At 45.4% G+C, this 20601-nt stretch overlaps 1 protein-coding gene across 4 annotated transcripts in view; it reads left to right on the top strand.

Annotated features, from left to right (window-relative positions):
• Nucleotides 1-19922, top strand: part of LOC143290952 (ciliary microtubule inner protein 5-like) — a 32301-nt gene extending 12379 nt beyond the window's left edge. For 3 of the 4 annotated variants that reach the window (XM_076600527.1, XM_076600525.1, XM_076600524.1), the window contains 3 exons: nucleotides 11368-11529; nucleotides 16545-16584; nucleotides 19072-19922. In XM_076600527.1, coding sequence (XP_076456642.1) covers nucleotides 11368-11529; nucleotides 16545-16584; nucleotides 19072-19263 — 394 coding nt within the window. In that variant the 3' untranslated portion in view covers nucleotides 19264-19922. Of the gene's footprint in view, nucleotides 1-2970; nucleotides 3345-11367; nucleotides 11530-16544; nucleotides 16585-19071 lie in introns of those variants that run through there. The other variant, XM_076600526.1, reaches the window with a different exon arrangement.
• Nucleotides 19923-20601: the final 679 nt, after the last annotated feature.

The following is a 20601-nucleotide window of genomic DNA, read 5'->3' as shown; positions in this document are numbered from 1 at the left end:
GAAGAAAAAAACATGGAGAAGAAAAGACCGAATCAAGAACATATGAAACAGCACCAACATTAGACATTATGCAAAAGGCAAATTTGATCTGTGTCATGTTATTTTTGTTATTTATTCAGGGTTTTTTTTTAACGTACAGCTTGGGCACAAAAGTCCTGGTGCTTCTCAAGTTTGGTTTTTGTTGTTGTTGTTGTTGTATTTTTCGACGACCTTTGAAGCAAGCAGTATGCATACAGTACCTGTAATTCTGTCACTGCCACTGATGGTCCCATTGAAACCTGATGTCAGTCGTGCGGGGAGCGCTGTACTGCTGAACTGAGGCATCTCCATCAACTTGAGTTTCTGGCAGTCCTGGAAAAGGGCTTTGGAGTGCGAGCTTTGCCGACTGGAAACAGTGCAGGAGCTGAAAATTTAGTGACTGAATTACATTCGGGTTTAACCCTTTCACCGTCAGTCAGTTTAGAGTACAAAATTCCCTAGTGGTATAAGCACAGAAAAGACAGTGGCTAAGAATAGCTAGGTATTCCCCCTGCGATGTATAGAAAACATGGCCTATCCTACCACCGAGCATTAAGAGCAGTAGGTTCATGGATAACAGACCAATGAATGGTCACCTTTCAGTGACATTGGTCTTCTACCACGCCTGTACATAAATGCGAGCTTGGCGGTGAAAGGGTTAACGTCGATCGACTGACGCCCAGATAAGGGGATGCGGCCGACAGGGATTATCTTCCCAGGAAAATGGGGTGCGGTGTGGTGGGAGGGGCGACTGAGAGGAAGGGAGCCGGCTGTCCAAGCACTTCACCATAGACACTGATATTTCATATATACTGGTGCGGTCTGCTGATGACCCCACTGACCCCACTGACCAGAATGACGATGACGTAGAATATTCTATTTTTAGTTCGTGAAGAACTGACGACAACACAATGACTAAGTTTTGTAACCGGCGGAAATGTCTCTTTTTTATTTTAATTTAATTGATTTTTTTTTTTAATCAAGAATTTGTGATTCGAACTTACTGAACATTATTTTGACTTAGTGCGAGCTCGGCCATATGCGCTCAACCAGTTGAACCGGCAGCCACAAGCACACAGTGTAGGAGAGTTGCTCCTAGCGGTAGATAGGAGCTACGGTTTCCGTCCGTCATTGCAGTAGTAGTTGTTCAAGTAGGTGGTGGTGGTGGTTGTAGTCGGCAGTGGTAGAGTGACGATGAAGCTGATAGCGATCACTGATTAGGCCTATCAGTTTCAGTTTCAATTTCTTTAGCGGGAGGCGTCACTGCGTTCGAACAAATCCATTTACGCTGCTGCCGCCACATCCTCTGTTAGACAGGTGCCTGACAGGTGCCTGACCAGCAGTATAACCCAACGCGCTGTCACTGAGGCCTGTAGTTCATGCATATATAATTATCAGTGCCACTGATACTCACTGTTACCTCCTTATTTGGCGGCAGAGTGAATTTCTTATACTGACAGGCTTTTGCCAGCGGACAACCCTTTCGTTGTCGTAGATTCTCAAGTTGTTTTTGTATTTGTATTCAGTGTATTTCTTTTTATCACAACAGATTTCTCTGTGTGAAATTCGGGCTGCTCTCCCCAGGCCCGGGGAGAGCGCGTCGCTACACTACAGCGCCACCCTTTTTTTTTTTTTTTTCCTGCTTGCAGTTTTATTTGTTTTTCCTATCGCAGTGGATTTTTCTACAGAATTTTGCCAGGAGCAACCGGCCTTTTGTTGCCGTGGGTTCTTTTGCGTGCGCTAAGTGCATGCTGCACACGGGACCTCGATTTATCGTCTCATCCGAATGACTAGCGTCCAGACCACCACTCAAGGTCTAGTGGAGGGGGAGAAAATATCGGCGGCTGAGCCGTGATTCGAACCCGGGCCAGCGCGCTCAGATTCTCTCGCTTCCTAGGCGGACGCGTTACCTCTAGGCCATGCCTAGTGTGTGCTGCACACGGCACCTCGGGTTACCGTCTCATCCGGCAAAATGTATGGACGCTCAGTTTGATTTTCCACTGAGTCCAACTTGGGAGAAAGGGCGAGGGCCGCGGGAATCCAAGCCAGTCCCTCACGGACACTGTATTGGCAGATCGTGTGAGCGTCTTCTTCTTCTTCTTTCCCTTGACTACCGCCTTCATCATTGTGAGTGAAGATTCTGTAGACTATAAGGGGGGTTTGCGTGTTTTTGAGGTTTCCTGAGGTAGATGTTGCTGGGCCCGGGGATGGGGAGAGACGGGGGGAGGGGGGGGTATGGGGGTGGGGAGGGGAGGTGATCAGATTCGGGATTTGAAGCCTTCCAGGGTTGGGCTGAGGGCAATCTCAGCAGGAAGGCTGTTCCAGTTTGTTATGGTTCGGGGAAAGAAAGATTTTTTGTCTGTCTTAACCATTCTGTAACCTTCCTCCACGATCTACTCAAACAATAGAAATAATATTGAAACTGGGCAATTACTGCGTTGTTCTGGAACTTGGTTCTTCTGGATTTTTTCCCCCCGCCACAGCCTTTCTCGGAATGTCTTATTCAGTGACTCGTTCACTCCTTCATTTCTTTCATCTTTTTCCCCCCTTCTCTACTTTCTGATGACTTAAATCGAGACTTTTGGGTATGTCGCGGACAGATCTGTTCTCACAGGAACCAATCGAATATCTAGCTATTTCTTTCTTTCTTTTTGCATTCAAGTTTTAGAGTTTTCGAAACCAAGTTGTCAGTCATTTCATAAGTTTATTATTGGAAAAAAATGGATGGAGAAGCTGAAATACCCAAAGAGATGAGGAAGATGGAAAATACTGAGGCAAGGGCAAAGTGTCATAATTATATTACGTAAGCTGAAGTGACTTGTCTCCAATGTCATTGTTTTCGGCACAAAGGACAAAGGGAGGGTAAAGGAAGTTCTCTTTGAGAATCCCTTATCGGCGGGAGTCAGCGCGAGCGGAAGAAGAGCGCGGGACCTCTTTGCCCTGTCTGTTTACCTTCGTTACATGGCGACGCACCCATGTCAATGGCCGCAAAAACGTACAGTACGCCAAAAGCACATTGCTAGTATCTGGACACCCCCCTCTGTCTTCCTCCTGCCCGGGTATCATCTGCCATTGTCAAGCGGGTGTCGATTACCAGAGCGATAGCTTCTATTCACAACTGCACGACTATAATTCGCAGGCTTCAGAGCACTTAGTTTGAGTGCTTGAAGTAAGTCGATCCAGATCTTTTTTCTTTTTAACCTGCGTGTCCAGTCAGTGTTCGCGAAGACCGCTGGAATTTGAGAAGGGGGAAACGTGTTCTGTTCCACAACAGCCAAAATGCAGCGCCAAACGACAGGGATTATGTTTTCCTACATCAATAAGAGGTGAGGATTAGCCGTGCTGATTATACACAGAGTAGACGTGGGCAGAGAGGTGTTTGTGTTGTCAGCTGTGTATGTGACAGGCCTGTAATTGTTCTCACCAGACACAACAGGATGTACTGGTGACCAGGTTTCAGATTGTGAGGATGGGTGTAGTGGAATGGTGTTACCCCCCTTTTTTTCCAGAATGTATTCTCAAATCCACAAAAAGTGTGTGTGTGTGTGTGTGTGTGTGTGTGTGTGTGTGTGTGAGTGCATGCATATGTGTGCGTGCGTGTGTTTGTGTGGGTGGGTGTGGCGCACAAGATATGTGGGCTTGTGGTTATGAATACTTACTTATTTCAATAGTACACTACAAATTAATAATGACAATGATAATAGTAGTAATAATAATAATAATCCCATTTATATAGTACCTTTCCATGTAAGCATGCCCAGTTGCACTGTACAATGTAAAAACTGACGAGTAGAACATGCATTCAAACATGGAAGTGGAAAACTAACATCCATTATCCAAACACTATATACCATTATGTTCAGACACACATACAGATGTCCACACACAACATCACACACAACATCACACACAACATCACACACAACATCACACTCAACATCACACTCAACATCACACACAACATCACACTCGACATCACACTCAACATCACACACAACATCACACATCACACTCAACATCACACACAACATCACACACAACATCACACTCAACATCACACTCAACATCACACACAACATCACACTCAACATCACACACAACAACACACACAACATCACACACAACATCACACACATCACACTCAACATCACACACAACATCACACACAACATCACACTCAACATCACACTCAACATCACACTCAACATCACACTCAACATCACACTCAACATCACTCAACATCACACACAACATCACACACAACATCACACTCAACATCACACTCAACATCACTCAACATCACACACAACATCACACACAACATCACACACATCACACTCAACATCACACACAACATCACACACAACATCACACACAACATCACACTCAACATCACACACAACATCACACACAACATCACACACAACATCACACACACACAACATCACACACAACATCACACACAACATCACACACAACAACATCACACTCAACATCACACACAACATCACACTCAACATCACACTCATTATACATATCATACATCGCACTACCTAAATCATGCACATTTTATGAACAGTATCAACACAAATATGAGAATACTTAAAGGATATTGCATTACTTATAACCCAATCTCAACACTTAAAAAACCTCAAATAGATCACAGTGCCAAATTGATAGATGTGTATGTGTGTGTGTGTGTGTGTGTGTGTGTGTGTGTGTGTGTGTGTGTGTGTGTTCATCTGTTTAGTGATGTTAGACAAAAATAAAGAAAAGAGTTGTGTGCAAGTGTGTGTGTGTGTGTGTGTGTGTGTGTGTGTGTGTGTGTGTGTGTGTGAGTGAGTGAGAGTGTGTGTGTGTGTGTGTGTGTGTGTGTGTGTGTGTGTGTGTGTGTGTTTGAGTGTGAGTGTGTTTTAGTGTGTGTGTGTGTGTGTGTGTGTGTGTGTGTGTGTGTGTGTGTGTGTGTATCATGAGATGCCAGTTGTTATGATATCATGTTATTTTGTTATGCTTGATCACAGTTTGTTCTGACGTTACGCCAACATCAAAATTGTTCTGATGAGCTCATTTTCGACTACATAGCATGTGTGTGTGTGTGTGTGTGTGTGTGTGTGTGTGTGTGTGTGTGTGTGTGTGTTTGATTTAGTGTGTTTGAGTGTGGGTGCGTTTGGGTGTTTGTGTTTTAGTGTGTGTGTGTGTGTGTGTGTGTTTACATACATGCGTGTAAGGGAGACAGTGAGTATTGAAATACCATTGCTTTTCTTAGCCTGTACACCTAGAAATCTGTCAAACAATGTAAGCAATATATCTATGTCCCTGCTTATCTCCTGACTTGTCCCAAGACGTGGTGATCTGCTCAGATAGTCAAAGCCTTAGTCATGTTCAGGCCTGTGTCATGTCATGTCAGTGTGTGTGTGTTTGTGGGGGGGATCATACTGAACTCTCTGTCTATCAAATATAAACCTCCATTGTGTGTGTGTGGAATTATACTGTATTCTTTGTCTATCGAAGGTATACCTCTGTTGTGTGTTTGAAATCATATGGAATTCTTTGTCTGTGGAATGGCTACCTCTGTACTGCCGGAGTCTTTTTGTGAATGTTAACATAGCAAATATTCCTCCATGTTTTTTTTTGCAATGTTAAGTTTTTGATATTGTATGGCAAATACGCTCCTATGCTGCAAATAGATATGTGTATGTAAACTAAAGGCATTAAATTGAAGACTACTAGTACTGCGACTACTACAACTACTTCTGCTGCTAAGAACTACTACTACTACTACTACTACTACCACACACATGAACACACACACACACACACACACACACACACACACACACACACACACACACACACACACACACACACACACATTGCTTAGAATGTTTTCAGAAATTTTAAACTCCAGTCCAGTTGGTATCCCCCTTTGATGTATTATATTTAATACTGTTATTTATATTTACATTGTTGTAGGTTAATACTTGTTGATATGCATATACATATTCTCCTTCCCATGACAACTCATTCAATACACACCACAACCTCTTCAGACTTTTTCTTATAATATACTTTTCCTCTGATACATAACATGAACCTTTTTTTTCTTTTTTTTTTTTACACTAATATTCACAAGCATTCCCTTTCCTTTATACACTACTTTACTCCTTTCCGTCTAAAAACACTTATAATGAATGGACGTTAAACTGAAGAAAACACACACACACACACACACACACAGACATCTAAAATCCTGTAGTTTCAAAACACTCGATGCCGACATTTCATTCAAAAAACCATGCATTGAACTCTTTGTGAAATCAGTGGTGGGTGACCTGCTGTCAAACACTGAGTGACAGGCCCTGTCTCCTTTTGTCAGACAAACTCTTGAGGTCTGTGGAGACTTGTCACAGAAGCCCCTTAGGAAGCAGAAGCCTGTTTGCCCACCTGATAATCAATGCTTGTAGCGCTTTGCTGTGCTGTGCTGTGCTGTGCCCTGCAGGCTATGTGCCTGTGTGTGTGTGTGTGTGTGTGTGTGTGTGTGTGTGTGTGTGTGTGTGTGTGTGTGTGTGTGTGTGTGTGTGTGTGTGTGTGTGTGTGTTGTGTTGTGGCAGCTAGAAGGTTAGTTTGATTTTTTTTTTATGGGGGGCTTGGGGGGTTCCTGGGGGTCTGAGGGGCTGAAGGGGGGGGGTGGGGGGGGGGGGGGTCGGGGGGGTTAGGTATCTACCAGCAAAAGGGGAGGGGGAGGCCACAAAAAACATATTATTAAACAATAATACAGAGACAACAGTTGTAAGATATATGCAGAAAAGCAGTTGTGATGTTAAAAAAAAAAAAAATATATATATATATATCTATATAAATATATATATACGCACACACACAGTCCAGCCCAGTGCTGATCAGTACACTGTGGTAACTGGAATGTGATGCGGTGTGCTGTGGTTCAGTTCTGCATAGTGTAGTACAGTGCAGTGAAGTACAATACAGCATAGCTTTTTACACAGCAGTTCAATACTGTTCAGTACAACAAGACGCATTGCACCGTGATGAAGCAGAATATAGTATTGAATTGTGCAGTGCAAGACAGTGTAGCACAATTCAGTACAGTATAACCCCCGAAAATGGAGTGTGGCTGCCTACATGGCGAGGTAAAAACGGTCATACACGTAAAAGCCCACTCTTGTTCACACAAGTGAACATGGGAGTTGCAGCCCATGAACGAAGAAGAAGAAGAAGAAGAAGTATGGTATAGTACCAGCATTGTGAAAGTGTAGAGCCAGACAGTATGGCACAGTGCATGTATGGCATAGTTTTATATGGCACAGTACATATATGGCATAGTATTGTGCAGCATGGAGCAAGACAGTATGCACTGTACATGTTATGGCATTATATTGGGTTGTGTAGAACAAGACAGTATGGCACGTTACATATGATATATATATGGCATAGTATTGTGCGGTGTAGAACAAGACAATATGGCACAGTACATTTATGGCATAGTAATGTACGCCACAGTACATATACGGCATCATATTATGAAGTGTAAAACATGACAGTATGGTACAGTAAATATATGGCATAGTATTGTACAGTTCAGAACAAGACAGTGTGGCACACACATTGTATAATGATATGTGCTATACCATACAGTCTACCACAGTACAAATGACCATACTGTATTGTGCAGCGTAGAACAAGGCAATATGGCACAGTACATTGTATGATACTATGTACCATGCCGTACAGTGCATCACAGTACAAATGACAATACTGTATTGTAGAGTGCACAGCACAGTACAGTCCCATATCATTCCACACACTGATGCAGTGTGGCACAGTGTAGAGTGTCATTGTATTGTAATGTGCAAGTGCTGTGCAACCCTGTGCAATGCAGTATAGTGCAGTGCTGTGCAATCCTGTGCAATGCAGTATAGTGCAATCCTGTGCAATGCAGTATAGTGCAGTGTTGTGCAACTTGTGCAATGCAGCATAGTGCAGTGCTGTGCAATCCAGTATAGTGTTGTGTGAATCTTGTGCAATGCAGTATAGTGCAGTGCTGTGCAATCCTGTGCAATACAGTATAGTGCAGTGCTGTGCAATCCTGTACAGTGCAGTCCTGTGCAATGCAGTATAGTGCAGTGTTGTGCAACTCGTGCAATGCAGCATAGTGCAGTGCTGTGCAATCCTGTGCAATGCAGTATAGTGTTTTGTGAATCCTGTGCAATGCAGTATAGTGCAGTGCTGTGCAATCCTGTGCAAATGCAGTGTTGTGCTGTGTGAATCCTGTGCAGTGCAGTCTAAGCAGCGTGCAGTGGTGGCCAAGTGGTAATGTACCTGACTAGTGAGCAAGTGTCCACAGGTTCAAACCCTACATATACCGATACAGATTGGGATTTTCACCCCCCACCCCCACCCCTCTCCTCCTCCCTCCACCACACCTTGACTTTTAAAGTTGTATACCTGGGCAGCACCATCATACATGATGGGGGAGCAGGCAGGCAGTCATCTGCTCCTCTGTTTAAATTTTATTTATCTATTTATTTATTAATTTGTTTGCTTTGGTCAAAGCACAGATGTTGCATAGCGTATGTATGGATGAGTCCGTATGCTTTGGTTCGTCCTTGAAACTGATGTTGTATGTTGTTGTATTGTTGCCATGACAACTGCTGATGTTGTATGTTGTTTGGGCACCATCCCCATTGCCACCTGTCCTACAATCCTCTTGGTTGAGAGAGGGGGGGCGGGGGGGTGGGGGTGGGTGGGGGGGGGGTTGTAATTTGGGCAAGATACTACTAATAATGATAATGGTACTTATATAGCACTGAATCTCGTGCATAGACAAATCTAAGCGCTTTTGCACCAGTCATTCTCACGCACGCATAACTCTAAAACTGGAGAAACTAAAGACAAGGAAGAGGCAGGGAAGGGAGGCTGTTTTGGGAAGAGGTGGGTTTTAAGGCCAGACTTGAAAGAGCTGAGTGTGGAGACTTGACAAAGCGAAAGAGGAAGTTCATTCCAATTGCAAGGCCCAGAGACAGAGAAAGAAAGGCGGCCAACAGTCGAGAGTTTCAATCTGGGTATGCGTAAGTGGAGTGGATCCGAAGCTGATCGTAGTGAGCGAGATGGAGTGTAGAGGTGAAGGCAGCCACAGAGATAGGAAGGGGCTGATTTGTGAATACATTTGTAGTATAGGTTGCTGATCTTGTACTTTATTCGGTGTGAGACAGGGAGCCAGTGGAGATGTTGCAAAAGAGGAGTGATGTGCTCAGATCTTTTCTTTCTGAGATACTGGCTACTCCGCAATAATCAAATTCAACAGCAGATAGTCAGCACAGTGGTTGCTGCTGGTATGATGGTCATTGTCGGACATGACTGACCTTCGTACATACGCATGTTGTATTGTTGTCATGTTTTGTGATGCATTGTTGTCATGCTGTGTGGTGTATTGTTATGTTGTATTGTTGTCATGTTGTATGTTGTATTGTTGTCATGTTCCATTTTGTAGCATTGTTGTCATGTTGCATGATGTATTTTGTCATGTTACATGTTGTTGTCATGTTGTGTGTTGTAATCCTGTTAGTTGTATATTTTTGTGTTGTCGTGTAGTATGTTGTGACACTGTTGTCATGTTGTGTGTTGTTGTCATGTGTGTTGTTACATTGACTGTTATCATATGTTGTTGTTGTGACACTGTTGTCATGTTTTGTGTTGTTGTCATGGTGTATTTTGTGATACCCATGTCATGTTGTATGTTGTGACACTGTTGTCATGCTGTATGTTGTATTCCTGTCACATTGCATGCTGTTGTCTTCTTGTCGTGTTGTATGTCCTGACATTGTTGTCGTGTTGTATGTAGTGACACCGCCGTCATGTTGTGTGTAGCAACACTGCTGTCATGTTGTTGTAGCGACACTGCTGTCATGTTGTTGTAGCGACACTGCTGTCATGTTGTTGTAGCGACACTGCTGTCATGTTGTTATAGCAACACTGCTGTCATGTTGTAGAAGCGACACCACTCTCATGTTGTTGTAGCGCCGCCGCCTTCATGTTGTATGTAGCAACACTGTTGTCATGTTGTTGTAGCGACACTGCCGTCATGTTGTGTGTAGTGACACTGCCATCATGTTGTATGTAGCGACACCACTGTCATGTTGTATGTAGCGACACTGCTGTCATGTTGTGTGTAGCGACACTGTTGTCATGTTGTTGTAGCGACACCGCCGTCATGTTGTATGTAGTGACACTGTTGTCATGTTGTTGTAGCGACACTGTCGTCATGTTGTGTGTAGCGACACCGCTGTCATGTTGTATGTAGCGACACCGCCGTCATGTTGTATGTAGCGACACCGCCGTCATGTTGTATGTAGCGACACTACACCGCCGTCATGTTGTATGTAGCGACACTGCACCGCCGTCATGTTGTATGTAGCGACACTGTCATCATGTGGTGCGTAGCAACAACTCCTGCTGTCCTGATGCATGTAGCGACACTGCCATCGTGTTAGTACGAGGGTCATTCAATAAATAAGGTGAATTTTTCGGTATAAGGACTTCTAATACAGATAGAAGCTTACTTTTCTTTTTTTTTTCAACGTAGTCTCCCAGCACTGTCACACACTTTTCCCATCTGTGCACAAGCTTCCGTATTCCCTCAGTGTAAAAATCTTTGGACTGATGTCTCAGCCACGCTCACAACACTTTTGACTTCATCGTCACTTTCAAACTGCTCCGTCCTTCTTTAAACAATTTAGCCCACTTGTAGACATTTTTTCGGCTGAAACATGTGGCACCATACACAGTTGACAGTCTCCTATGAATTTCAACTGGTTTGCACCTTCAGCAACCAAAAACTTGATAACTGTTCAATCCTGGAGCATGCTTCTTGGTCGGCCATCTTTGTTAATCGCCAAAACTCTCAAAGTTTTTTTTAATCTGCAAAACAAATTAAATCCATGTGAAAAAGAAGTAAAACAAAAAATTTTTTGTTTTAAAGTAAGCTTCTATCTGTATTGACTCACTCAGTACGGCCAGTCCTCTCTTCTCCTCTACACACACCCCTCGGATGTCCAGTGGGTGTCTGAATGACCCAGCCTTTAGCTTCCGTCGTCAGAACTGTGGTATTCTTTGTCAACATTCACCTCTTCAGTATAAGAGCGTTCCGCTTGCAATATTTTGATGATGGTAATTGGGGTGAAACGCTGTTAACGTCGTCTCTTTCGCCGTTCGTATGGAGAGAGTTAAAAGTCCTTATACCGAAAAATTCACCTTATTTATTGAATGACCCTCGTACATTGTATACACGTCATGTGACAACACCGTCACGCTGTGTGTTGCTGTCTCACCCAGTGCCTACCATGACAACTGCATGCCGAGGCAGACTGTGGGGACGCAGGCCTCACCAGGAGGCCCGGGACCCAGCGAGGCCCAGCTGAAGGCCTGCGATGCTGTCACCCAGGACAAGGTCTGGAAACAGAGCGTCGCCTCCGAGAGGCGCTGTCTGCAGAACTGGTATGGAGGGCGTGTGTGTCCTGCTGTCTGTCTGAGTGGCTGTCTGTCTGAGTGTCTGTCTGTCTGAGTGGCTGTCTGTTGGTTGGTCTGTGTGTTTGTCTGTTTCTGTCCCTCTGTTGTCTGTGTGTTGTCTGTCATCTGTTGTCTGCCTGCTTGTCAGTCTGTTTCTCGGTCTGTTGTCTGTGTGCTGTCTGTCTGTCAGTCTGCTGTCTGTCCGTTTCTCGGTCTGTCTCTATGTTGTCTGTGTGCTGTTTGTCATCAGTTGTCTGTCTGCTGTCTGTCTGCTGTGTTGTTTGTCATCAGTTGTCTGTCTGCTGTCTGTGTTGTTTGTCATCTGTTGTCTGTCTGTTGTCTGTGTTGTTTGTCATCAGTTGTCAGTCTGCTGTCTGTGTTGTTTGTCATCAGTTGCCTGTCTGTTGTCTGTGTTGTTTGTTATCAGTTGTCTGTCTGTGTTGTTTGTCATCAGTTGTCAGTCTGCTGTCTGTGTTGTTTGTCATCAGTTGTCAGTCTGCTGTCTGTGTTGTTTGTTATCAGTTGTCTGTCTGTGTTGTTTGTCATCAGTTGTCAGTCTGCTGTCTGTGTTGTTTGTTATCAGTTGTCTGTCTGTGTTGTTTGTCATCAGTTGTCAGTCGGCTGTCTGTGTTGTTTGTCATCTGTTGTCTGTCTGCTGTCTGTGTTGTTTGTCATCTGTTGTCTGTCTGCTGTCTGTGTTGTTTGTCATCTGTTGTCTGTCTGCTGTCTGTGTTGTTTGTCATCTGTTGTCTGTCTGCTGTCTGTGTTGTTTGTCATCAGTTGTCTGTCTGCTGTCTGTGTTGTTTGTCATCTGTTGTCTGTCTGCTGTTTGTCATCTGTTGTCTGTCTGCTGTTTGTCATCTGTTGTCTGTCTGCTGTCTGTGTTGTTTGTCATCTGTTGTCTGTCTGCTGTTTGTCATCTGTTGTCTGTCTGTTGTTTGTCATCAGTTGTCAGTCTGCTGTCTGTGTTGTTTGTCATCTGCTGTCTGTGTTGTTTGTCATCTGCTGTCTGTGTTGTTTGTCATCAGTTGTCAGTCTGCTGTCTGTGTTGTTTGTCATCTGCTGTCTGTGTTGTTTGTCATCTGCTGTCTGTCTGTAGGTGCCTGACTGTTTGTCGGCCTGTCTTTCTGTTGTCTGTCTGTCAGTCTATCTGTATGTTTCTCGGGCTGTTGTCTGCCAGTCTGTGTGTGTCTATTGTCTGTCCGTTGTCTGTCTGTTTGTCTGTCTGTCTGGTCTCTCTATTGTCTGTCCGTTGTCTGTCTGTTTGTCTGTCTGTCTGGTCTCTGTCTCCCTCCCCCCCCCTCCCCCCACTCCCTTTTCCCGTCTCTCTCTCACAGTCTCAAGAGAGTGGATTCAGAACCGTCTGTCTGTCCATCTGTCAGTCTGTCTGTCCGTCTCTTGTTGTCCCCTGTCTGTTGGTCTCCCTCCCTCTGTGTGTGTGTGTGTGTGTGTGTGTGTGTGTTTAGACGTAAGCTGTATTTGTGTTTCGCTGTGAGGACCGACAGAAACCGATGCACTCTGTCAGTGTCGCAACTCTCTCATGTGGACTGTTTTGTGCATTACCTTCCCCATTTACCCTCTCCCATTCGAGCATTCGTTCAGTGTGTGTTAGCTCCCGGTTGTGCGTTTTTTACGTGCAATCGGGGAGTCTCGTTTTGTGTGTTTGTGTCACTGCTGAGCAGAGTTTAAAGTCTCTCTGTTCTGTCAGTGACACTTCTCTAGGCTTTTCGCCCGCGGCCTTCTTGGAGGAAGGTCGTGTCTGGGTTAGGGATTGGGGCTTTTTGCCCAGTTGGCACCCTCAAGTGAGGATGGCTTTTCCTCCGGGTGGCCCTGTATCTGTGTTCTGTGTGCTCCAGCTCAGAGGGAGTGCCCTGCTGGACGTGTGTCGTCTGTTTTTGTTTTGTTTACAGCGTCAGGGTAGTGGTACCCGGTTGGCAGTTTGCAGCATTCCACTTCCTGTGCCATCTGTCCGTCAGCTTGTGTTGGCCGGGCAGCGTTGTCGTTCCAGCTGCTGCTGACTGCTCTTCTTGCCCTCTTCTCGTCACTGTTGTCGTTCCAGCTGCTGCTGACTGCTCTTCTTGCCCTCTTCTCGTCACTGTTGTCGTTCCAGCTGCTGCTGACTGCTCTTCTTGTCCCTCTTCTCGTCACTGTTGTCGTTCCAGCTGCTGCTGACTGCTCTTCTTGCCCTCTTCTCGTCACTGTTGTCGTTCCAGCTGCTGCTGACTGCTCTTCTTGTCCTCTTCTCGTCACTGTTGTCGTTCCAGCTGCTGCTGACTGCTCTTCTTGCCCTCTTCTCGTCACTGTTGTCGTTCCAGCTGCTGCTGACTGCTCTTCTTGCCCTCTTCTCGTCACTGTTGTCGTTCCAGCTGCTGCTGACTGCTCTTCTTGCCCTCTTCTCATCACTGTTGTATTTGTGCAACAGCTTTTTCTTCAGTCTTCGTTGTCCACGTCATCGTTGTTGTTTTTTTTATCATCTGGTGTTGTGCAGAGTGTTTCAGGTTTTCTTTGTTTATCAACTGTCCTGAGTGCACAACATTCTTCAGACTGTTTTTTTTCCGCTGGACGGACGTGTCTTCAAGCTCTGTGTTTTTTGTGTGTGTTATTATTTATCCATTCTGTTGTCATTTAAGTGTTGTTGCAGCCGGGGCTGTGGTTATTGTTTGAGTCAAGTTCTGCGTGTGATTGAATAAATGTATGTGAACCCTGAATTTAGTCTGTGTTTGTGCTGTCTGGGTGTTAGTGCTGGGCTGGGTGGGGGTTTCTAGTCCGCTCTCATATAGAGCGTGACAGTCAGTCAGGTCGGGGTCTTTCTTTCGTGTTTCTGCGAACACGTTTCTGTTCATTAAAAAAAACACAAAAAAACATATTGAGCCCGTATATATTGTATTCTGCTGGTGTTGTTATGATCTGGTTCCAAATGCACGTTAACGAAATGTAAAGCGCCTTGAGCAGTATTTCCGGATGAAAAAAAAACTAACAAAAAAAAACATAAAAAAAACAAACAACCCGAAAACAACTCCGCGCTATATAGGCCTAAAGGTCAATTCTTCTTTTTCTTGTATAGTACTTATTGTGTCGTATTGTATTGTATTACTTTTTATCACGACAGGTATCTTTGTGTGAAATTCGGATAGCTCTCCCTCTGGAAGACTGTGAACAAGGTGGTGCCTCCTTTTGAAAAAAAAAAAAAAAAAGGATCTGCCTGCAAGTGTAGCGATAAATTCGTTTTACTGTGAAACGTGGGTTTTTCTGCAGAATGTTGCCAGGAAGAACCCCGTTTGTTGCCGCGGGCAATCTTTGACCCCGCTCTTAAGCGCATTCTGCACACGGGACCTCGGTTTATTCTCTGATTCAAAAGTCTAGAACCCAGACCACCACTCAAGGTCGAGTGGCCGGAGGGGGCAGTGAGCATCTCAGGCCGTCAGTGTTCACGGGACTCGAACCTTTGGATACTCGCTTCCTAGTCGGGTGTGTCACCACTGGGCCACCCGTCCGCGTCGATTGTGTATGGAAAGGCGACGGCAGTGTCAGCGGTATTATAGAAGTTGGTGTTGGAAGTGTTCCATGATGGCGTCGCTGAAGCTGAACGAGTATTGCAAACAGCGACGCACTTTGTAGAGTGGAGTTTAACTCTCTCTCCATACGAACGGCGAAAGAGACGACGTTAACAGCGTTTCACCCCAGTTACCATCATCAAAATATTGCAAGCGGAAGGCTCTTATACTGAAGAGGTGAATGTTGACAAAGAATACCACAATTCTGACGACGGAAGCTAAAGGTTGGGTCATTCAGACACCCACTGGACATCCGAGGGGTCTGTGTAGAGGAGAAGAGAGGACTGGCCGTACTGAGTGAGTTAATGACCTATCGGCAATGAGCCCTTAAGGTCAAGTTGTTCGTGGCTGTGGTCTTTTCCATGGGGGTGTGATGTGGTCAAGGCGTTGGTCCTGTGGTCTTGTGGGGGTGTCGTCCTGGTTTAGATCGAGATCTCTTGGATTTTTACTCATAAGTACTGCTTTCAAACTGACCCATCCATACTCTCCCCTTGTCCGATGTGCAGTTTTACAAGGGAGGATGAGTTTACGTTTCTTGTTTCATTGTAAAGCGTCCGCTGTTATTCGTGAAAAGTGTTCTGAATTTATTAAAACAGGTTCCGAAAAAATGAAGATCTGTTCAATGTACTTAACATACACCAGGAAAAATTCAATCCAGTCACTTTCAAAATATGTTGCTGAAGCATACAACTTTGAAGAAAAATGATAAATATCACTAACTGTTGTTCATAGAGAAATTGATTTTGTATTGACTGCTGTGTATGAAGAACTTTGCCCTCTTCCACAGATATAATCATATATGGTGATATCCTCTCATCACAAGTGTAGATTTGATGGTCGAAATTATGTATCAATGAATTTTCACATATTGTTTGTTTGTTTTTTATTTGTCGTTTTCATCTTTTAAAAACTAGTTTGTTATTGTTCTGATTGTACCCACATGTCATTAGGGCTGTTAAGCCTATTGACATGAAAAGAGTTCTGAGTCTCTCTCTGAGACAGATAGGCAGAGATTTACTACCAACTGGCTTGCGTTCTGATAAAGTTCCAGTGAGATTTTCAGTCAGTTTCAGTGGCTTAATTAAGGAGGCGCCACTGCGTTCGGACAAATCCATATACGCTACACATCTGCCAAGCAGATGCCTGACCAGCGGCGTAGCCCAGCGCGCTTAGTCAGGCCTTGAGAAAAAAAAGGGTGAATAAATGATAAGCGTACATAAATAAGTAAATAAATACATAAATAGATAAATGAATAAATAATAATTATAATATGAAAAAAAGGTAGTAATGATAATAATAATAATAAATAAATAAATGGATAAATAAGACAACAATGATGACAAATAACCAAATAAATGTAAAACATGAAGACACACATTCACACATACACCCACACATGCATCAGTTAGTGTAAGAGCAGTTAACTCTGACGACTGTTCTGTTTTGCAGGGATGAGAACTGGGGCTTTCTAACAGAGTACGACTCGAAGGTAAGATTGGCTGGCAGTTGACACACACCTACTGTTTTGATTTGTGTGTGTGTGTGTGTGTGTGTGTGTGTGCGCGAGCATGTGTGTGTGTGCGCGCGCGCCTTAAAATATTTGTCTCAGAAATCGGTTTTTGATTTTTGCAATATGTTCAAAGGAGTCAAAAAAGTTACTTCAGCTGTAAGTTTTTCAAATTTGGGCATGTTTTCTAGATCTATACTAATTTTAGGTTAGACGACATTTGTGTTTTCTCAGCTTCTATGTGACGCTATTGTGCATTTGGAAATGTTTATTCTGGGCATAGAATCATTATTTCGTAGTAACCACCTCTTACTCCAGTAGGAGTGAAAGGATAATTAAGACTTTGAAACTTGAGCATGTTCAATCTGTACTGTGACGTGTTCAACCAACCTGTACTGTGACATGTTCAACCTGTACTGTGATATGTTCAACCAGCCTGTACTGTGACATGTTCAACCTGTACTGTGACATGTTCAACCAACCTGTACTGTGACATGTTCAACCTGTACTGTGACATGTTCAACCTGTACTGTGACATGTTCAACCTGTACTGTGACATGTTCAACCAACCTGTACTGTGACATGTTCTACCTGTACTGTGACATGTTCAGCCTGTACTGTGACATGTTCAACCAACCTGTACTGTGACGTGTTCAACCTGTACTGTGACGTGTTCAACCTGTACTGTGACGTGTTCAACCTGTGCTGTGACATGTTCAACCAGCCTGTACTGTGACATGTTCAACCTGTACTGTGACATGTTCAACCTGTACTGTGACGTGTTCAACCTGTGCTGTGACGTGTTCAACCTGTGCTGTGACATGTTCAATCTGTACTGTGACGTGTTCAACCAACCTGTACTGTGACATGTTTAACCAACCTGTACTGTGACATGTTCAACCTGTACTGTGACGTGTTCAACCTGTACTGTGACGTGTTCAACCTGTGCTGTGACATGTTCAACCTGTACTGTGACATGTTCAACCAACCTGTACTGTGACATGTTCAGCCTGTACTGTGACATGTTCAGCCTGTACTGTGACATGTTCAGCCTGTACTGTGACATGTTCAACTTGTACTGTGACATGTTCAACCTGTACTGTGACATGTTCAGCCTGTACTGTGACATGTTCAGCCTGTACTGTGACATGTTCAACCTGTACTGTGACATGTTCAACCTGTACTGTGACATGTTCAACCAACCTGTACTGTGACATGTTCAACCTGTACTGTGACATGTTCAACCTGTACTGTGACATGTTCAACCAACCTGTACTGTGACATGTTCAACCTGTACTGTGACATGTTCAACCAACCTGTACTATGACATGCTCAATCTGTACTGTGACATGTTCAACCTGTACTGTGACGTGTTCAAGCTGTACTGTGACATGTTCAACCAACCTGTACTGTGACGTACTGTGCCTGTTCCACCTGTACTGTGACATGTTCAACCAGCCTGTACTGTGCCTGTTCCACCTGTGCTGTGACATGTTCAGCCTGTACTATGACGTGTTCAACCAACCTGTGCTGTGACATGTTCAACCAGTACTGTGACGTGTTCAACCTGTACTGTGACATGTTTAACCAACCTGTACTGTGACGTGTTCAACCTGTACTGTGACGTACTGTGCCTGTTCCACCTGTACTGTGACATGTTCAACCAGCCTGTACTGTGACATGTTCAACCTGTGCTGTGACATGTTCAACCAACCTGTGCTGTGACATGTTCAACCTGTGCTGTGACATGTTCAACCAGCCTGTACTGTGACATGTTCAACCTGTACTGTGACGTGTTCAACCTGTGCTGTGACGTGTTCAACCTGTGCTGTGACATGTTCAATCTGTACTGTGACGTGTTCAACCAACCTGTACTGTGACATGTTTAACCAACCTGTACTGTGACATGTTCAACCTGTACTGTGACATGTTCAACCAACCTGTACTGTGACATGTTCAACCTGTACTGTGACGTGTTCAACCTGTACTGTGACATGTTCAACCAACCTGTACTGTGACATGTTCAGCCAACCTGTACTGTGACATGTTCAACCTGTACTGTGACGTGTTCAGCCAACCTGTACTGTGACATGTTCAACCTGTACTGTGATGTGTTCAACCTGTACTGTGACATGTTCAACCTGTACGGTGACATGTTCAACCTGTACGGTGACGTGTTCAACCTGTACTGTGACATGTTCAACCTGTACTGTGACGTGTTCAGCTGTGACGTGTTCAACCTGTACGGTGACGTGTTCAACCTGTACTGTGACATGTTCAACCAACCTGTACTGTGACATGTTCAACCAACCTGTACTGTGACATGTTCAACCTGTACTGTGATGTGTTCAACCTGTACTGTGACATGTTCAATGAAAAGACTGTTCCACCTGAACTGTGACATGTTCAACAAAGATAGACTGTTCACCCTTCCCCCCCTCCCATCCCCCCACTCCACCACACCCCCAGGGTCAGCCCATCGAGAAGGAGGAGCTTCCCGAGAAGATGGCGGTCTTCTCCAACGACGTGCCCAACACCAACGCGGGCAACTACGGGAGCCGCCTGAGCACGGACCCTGGCCGCACCATGCAGAACCTCGAGTTCCAGTTCTACAGTGACCGCCGCCGCCGTAAGCTGGACTCGGAGATGGTCTGCTATTGATTGATTGATTGATCGGATTGGATTGATTGATTGATTGATTAGTGGTGGGTCATCATCCCCTCCCCCTCTATCCCCCCTCCCTTCCACCACCACCTCCTCCATCTCCAGGGCATCCCTTCCCTCCCTCCCTTCCTCCCTCCCTCCCCCTACCTTCCCCGCCTTCTTCTTCTTCTACTACTTCTTCTTCCTGACAGTCGTCATCATCACCATCATCGTCATCCTCCCTCCCTCCCCCGCCCCCCCTTCCACTCTACCGGTTCTCGTGACGTCACTGACCGTCACGTGACATGGCATGACGTCACGGGCAGGTGGCATCTTAACGCTGCTGTTGCTGTTTGTTGCTGCTGCTGGGCCGGCCGTCTGTCTGTCTGGCCTGTCTGTCTGTCTGGCTCGCGTCTTTCAACGGGTTTCTTCGGTTTTTGATGATAGTTTTATGCTTTTCGATGGGGGCTAGGGGGTGTGTGGGTGGTGGTGAGGGTAGCCCTGGGGCATAGATTTTGATCGTGATTTAGGGTGGTGGGTGGGGTGGGGTGTGTTGGCATTGAGTGGGGGGGGAAGGGGGGGGGTAGGGGCGGAGCGGGGTGGTATTTTGGGTGGGGATGCAGGTGAATTTGGTGGAAGATGTTATTAATTAAGGGAAGAGAGACGGGGTCGTTTTTCCTCCATTTCTCAAGTCACCCCTCCCAATGGTGTTGTCGGTGTGTTGAAATGAAGGCGGGAGAGTGGATTAACGACAACTCAGAACAGGGCAGAGTAGGGTAGGGTTGGACATGGAAGGGAAGGACAGGACAGGACAGGACAGGACAGGGCAGGGTAGGACAGGACAGGGTAGGACAGGGTAGGACAGGGCAGGGCAGGGCAGGACAGGGAAGGGCAGGGTAGGACAGGGCAGGGTAGGGCAGGGTAGGACAGGACAGGGCAGGGTAGGGTAGGACAGGACAGGGTAAGGTAGGACAGGGTAGGGCAGGGCAGGGTAGGACAAGGCAGGACAGGGCAGGGCAGGGTAGGGTAGGACAGGGCAGGGTAGGGTAGGGCAGGGCAGGGTAGGACAGGGCAGGACAGGGAAGGGCAGGGTAGGACAGGGCAGGGTAGGACAGGACAGGGCAGGGTAGGGTAGGACAGGACAGGGTAAGGTAGGACAGGGTAGGGCAGGGCAGGGTAGGACAAGGCAGGACAGGGTAGGGCAGGGCAGGGCAGGGCAGGGTAGGACAGGGCAGGGCAGGGAAGGGTAGGGCGGGGTAGGGCAGGACAACAAAACGTTTCTCTCAGTGACTCATATCCAGGTACCTGTTTGTAAATCTTCCCCCCTCTTCCCCCCCACCTCATCCCCCGCTATCT

The sequence above is a fragment of the Babylonia areolata genome, chromosome 16 (genome assembly GCF_041734735.1).
Source record: "Babylonia areolata isolate BAREFJ2019XMU chromosome 16, ASM4173473v1, whole genome shotgun sequence".
Taxonomy (NCBI): domain Eukaryota; kingdom Metazoa; phylum Mollusca; class Gastropoda; order Neogastropoda; family Buccinidae; genus Babylonia; species Babylonia areolata.
The sequence above is the reverse complement of the archived record's forward strand: the minus strand, read 5'-3'. Positions and strand labels throughout refer to the sequence as shown.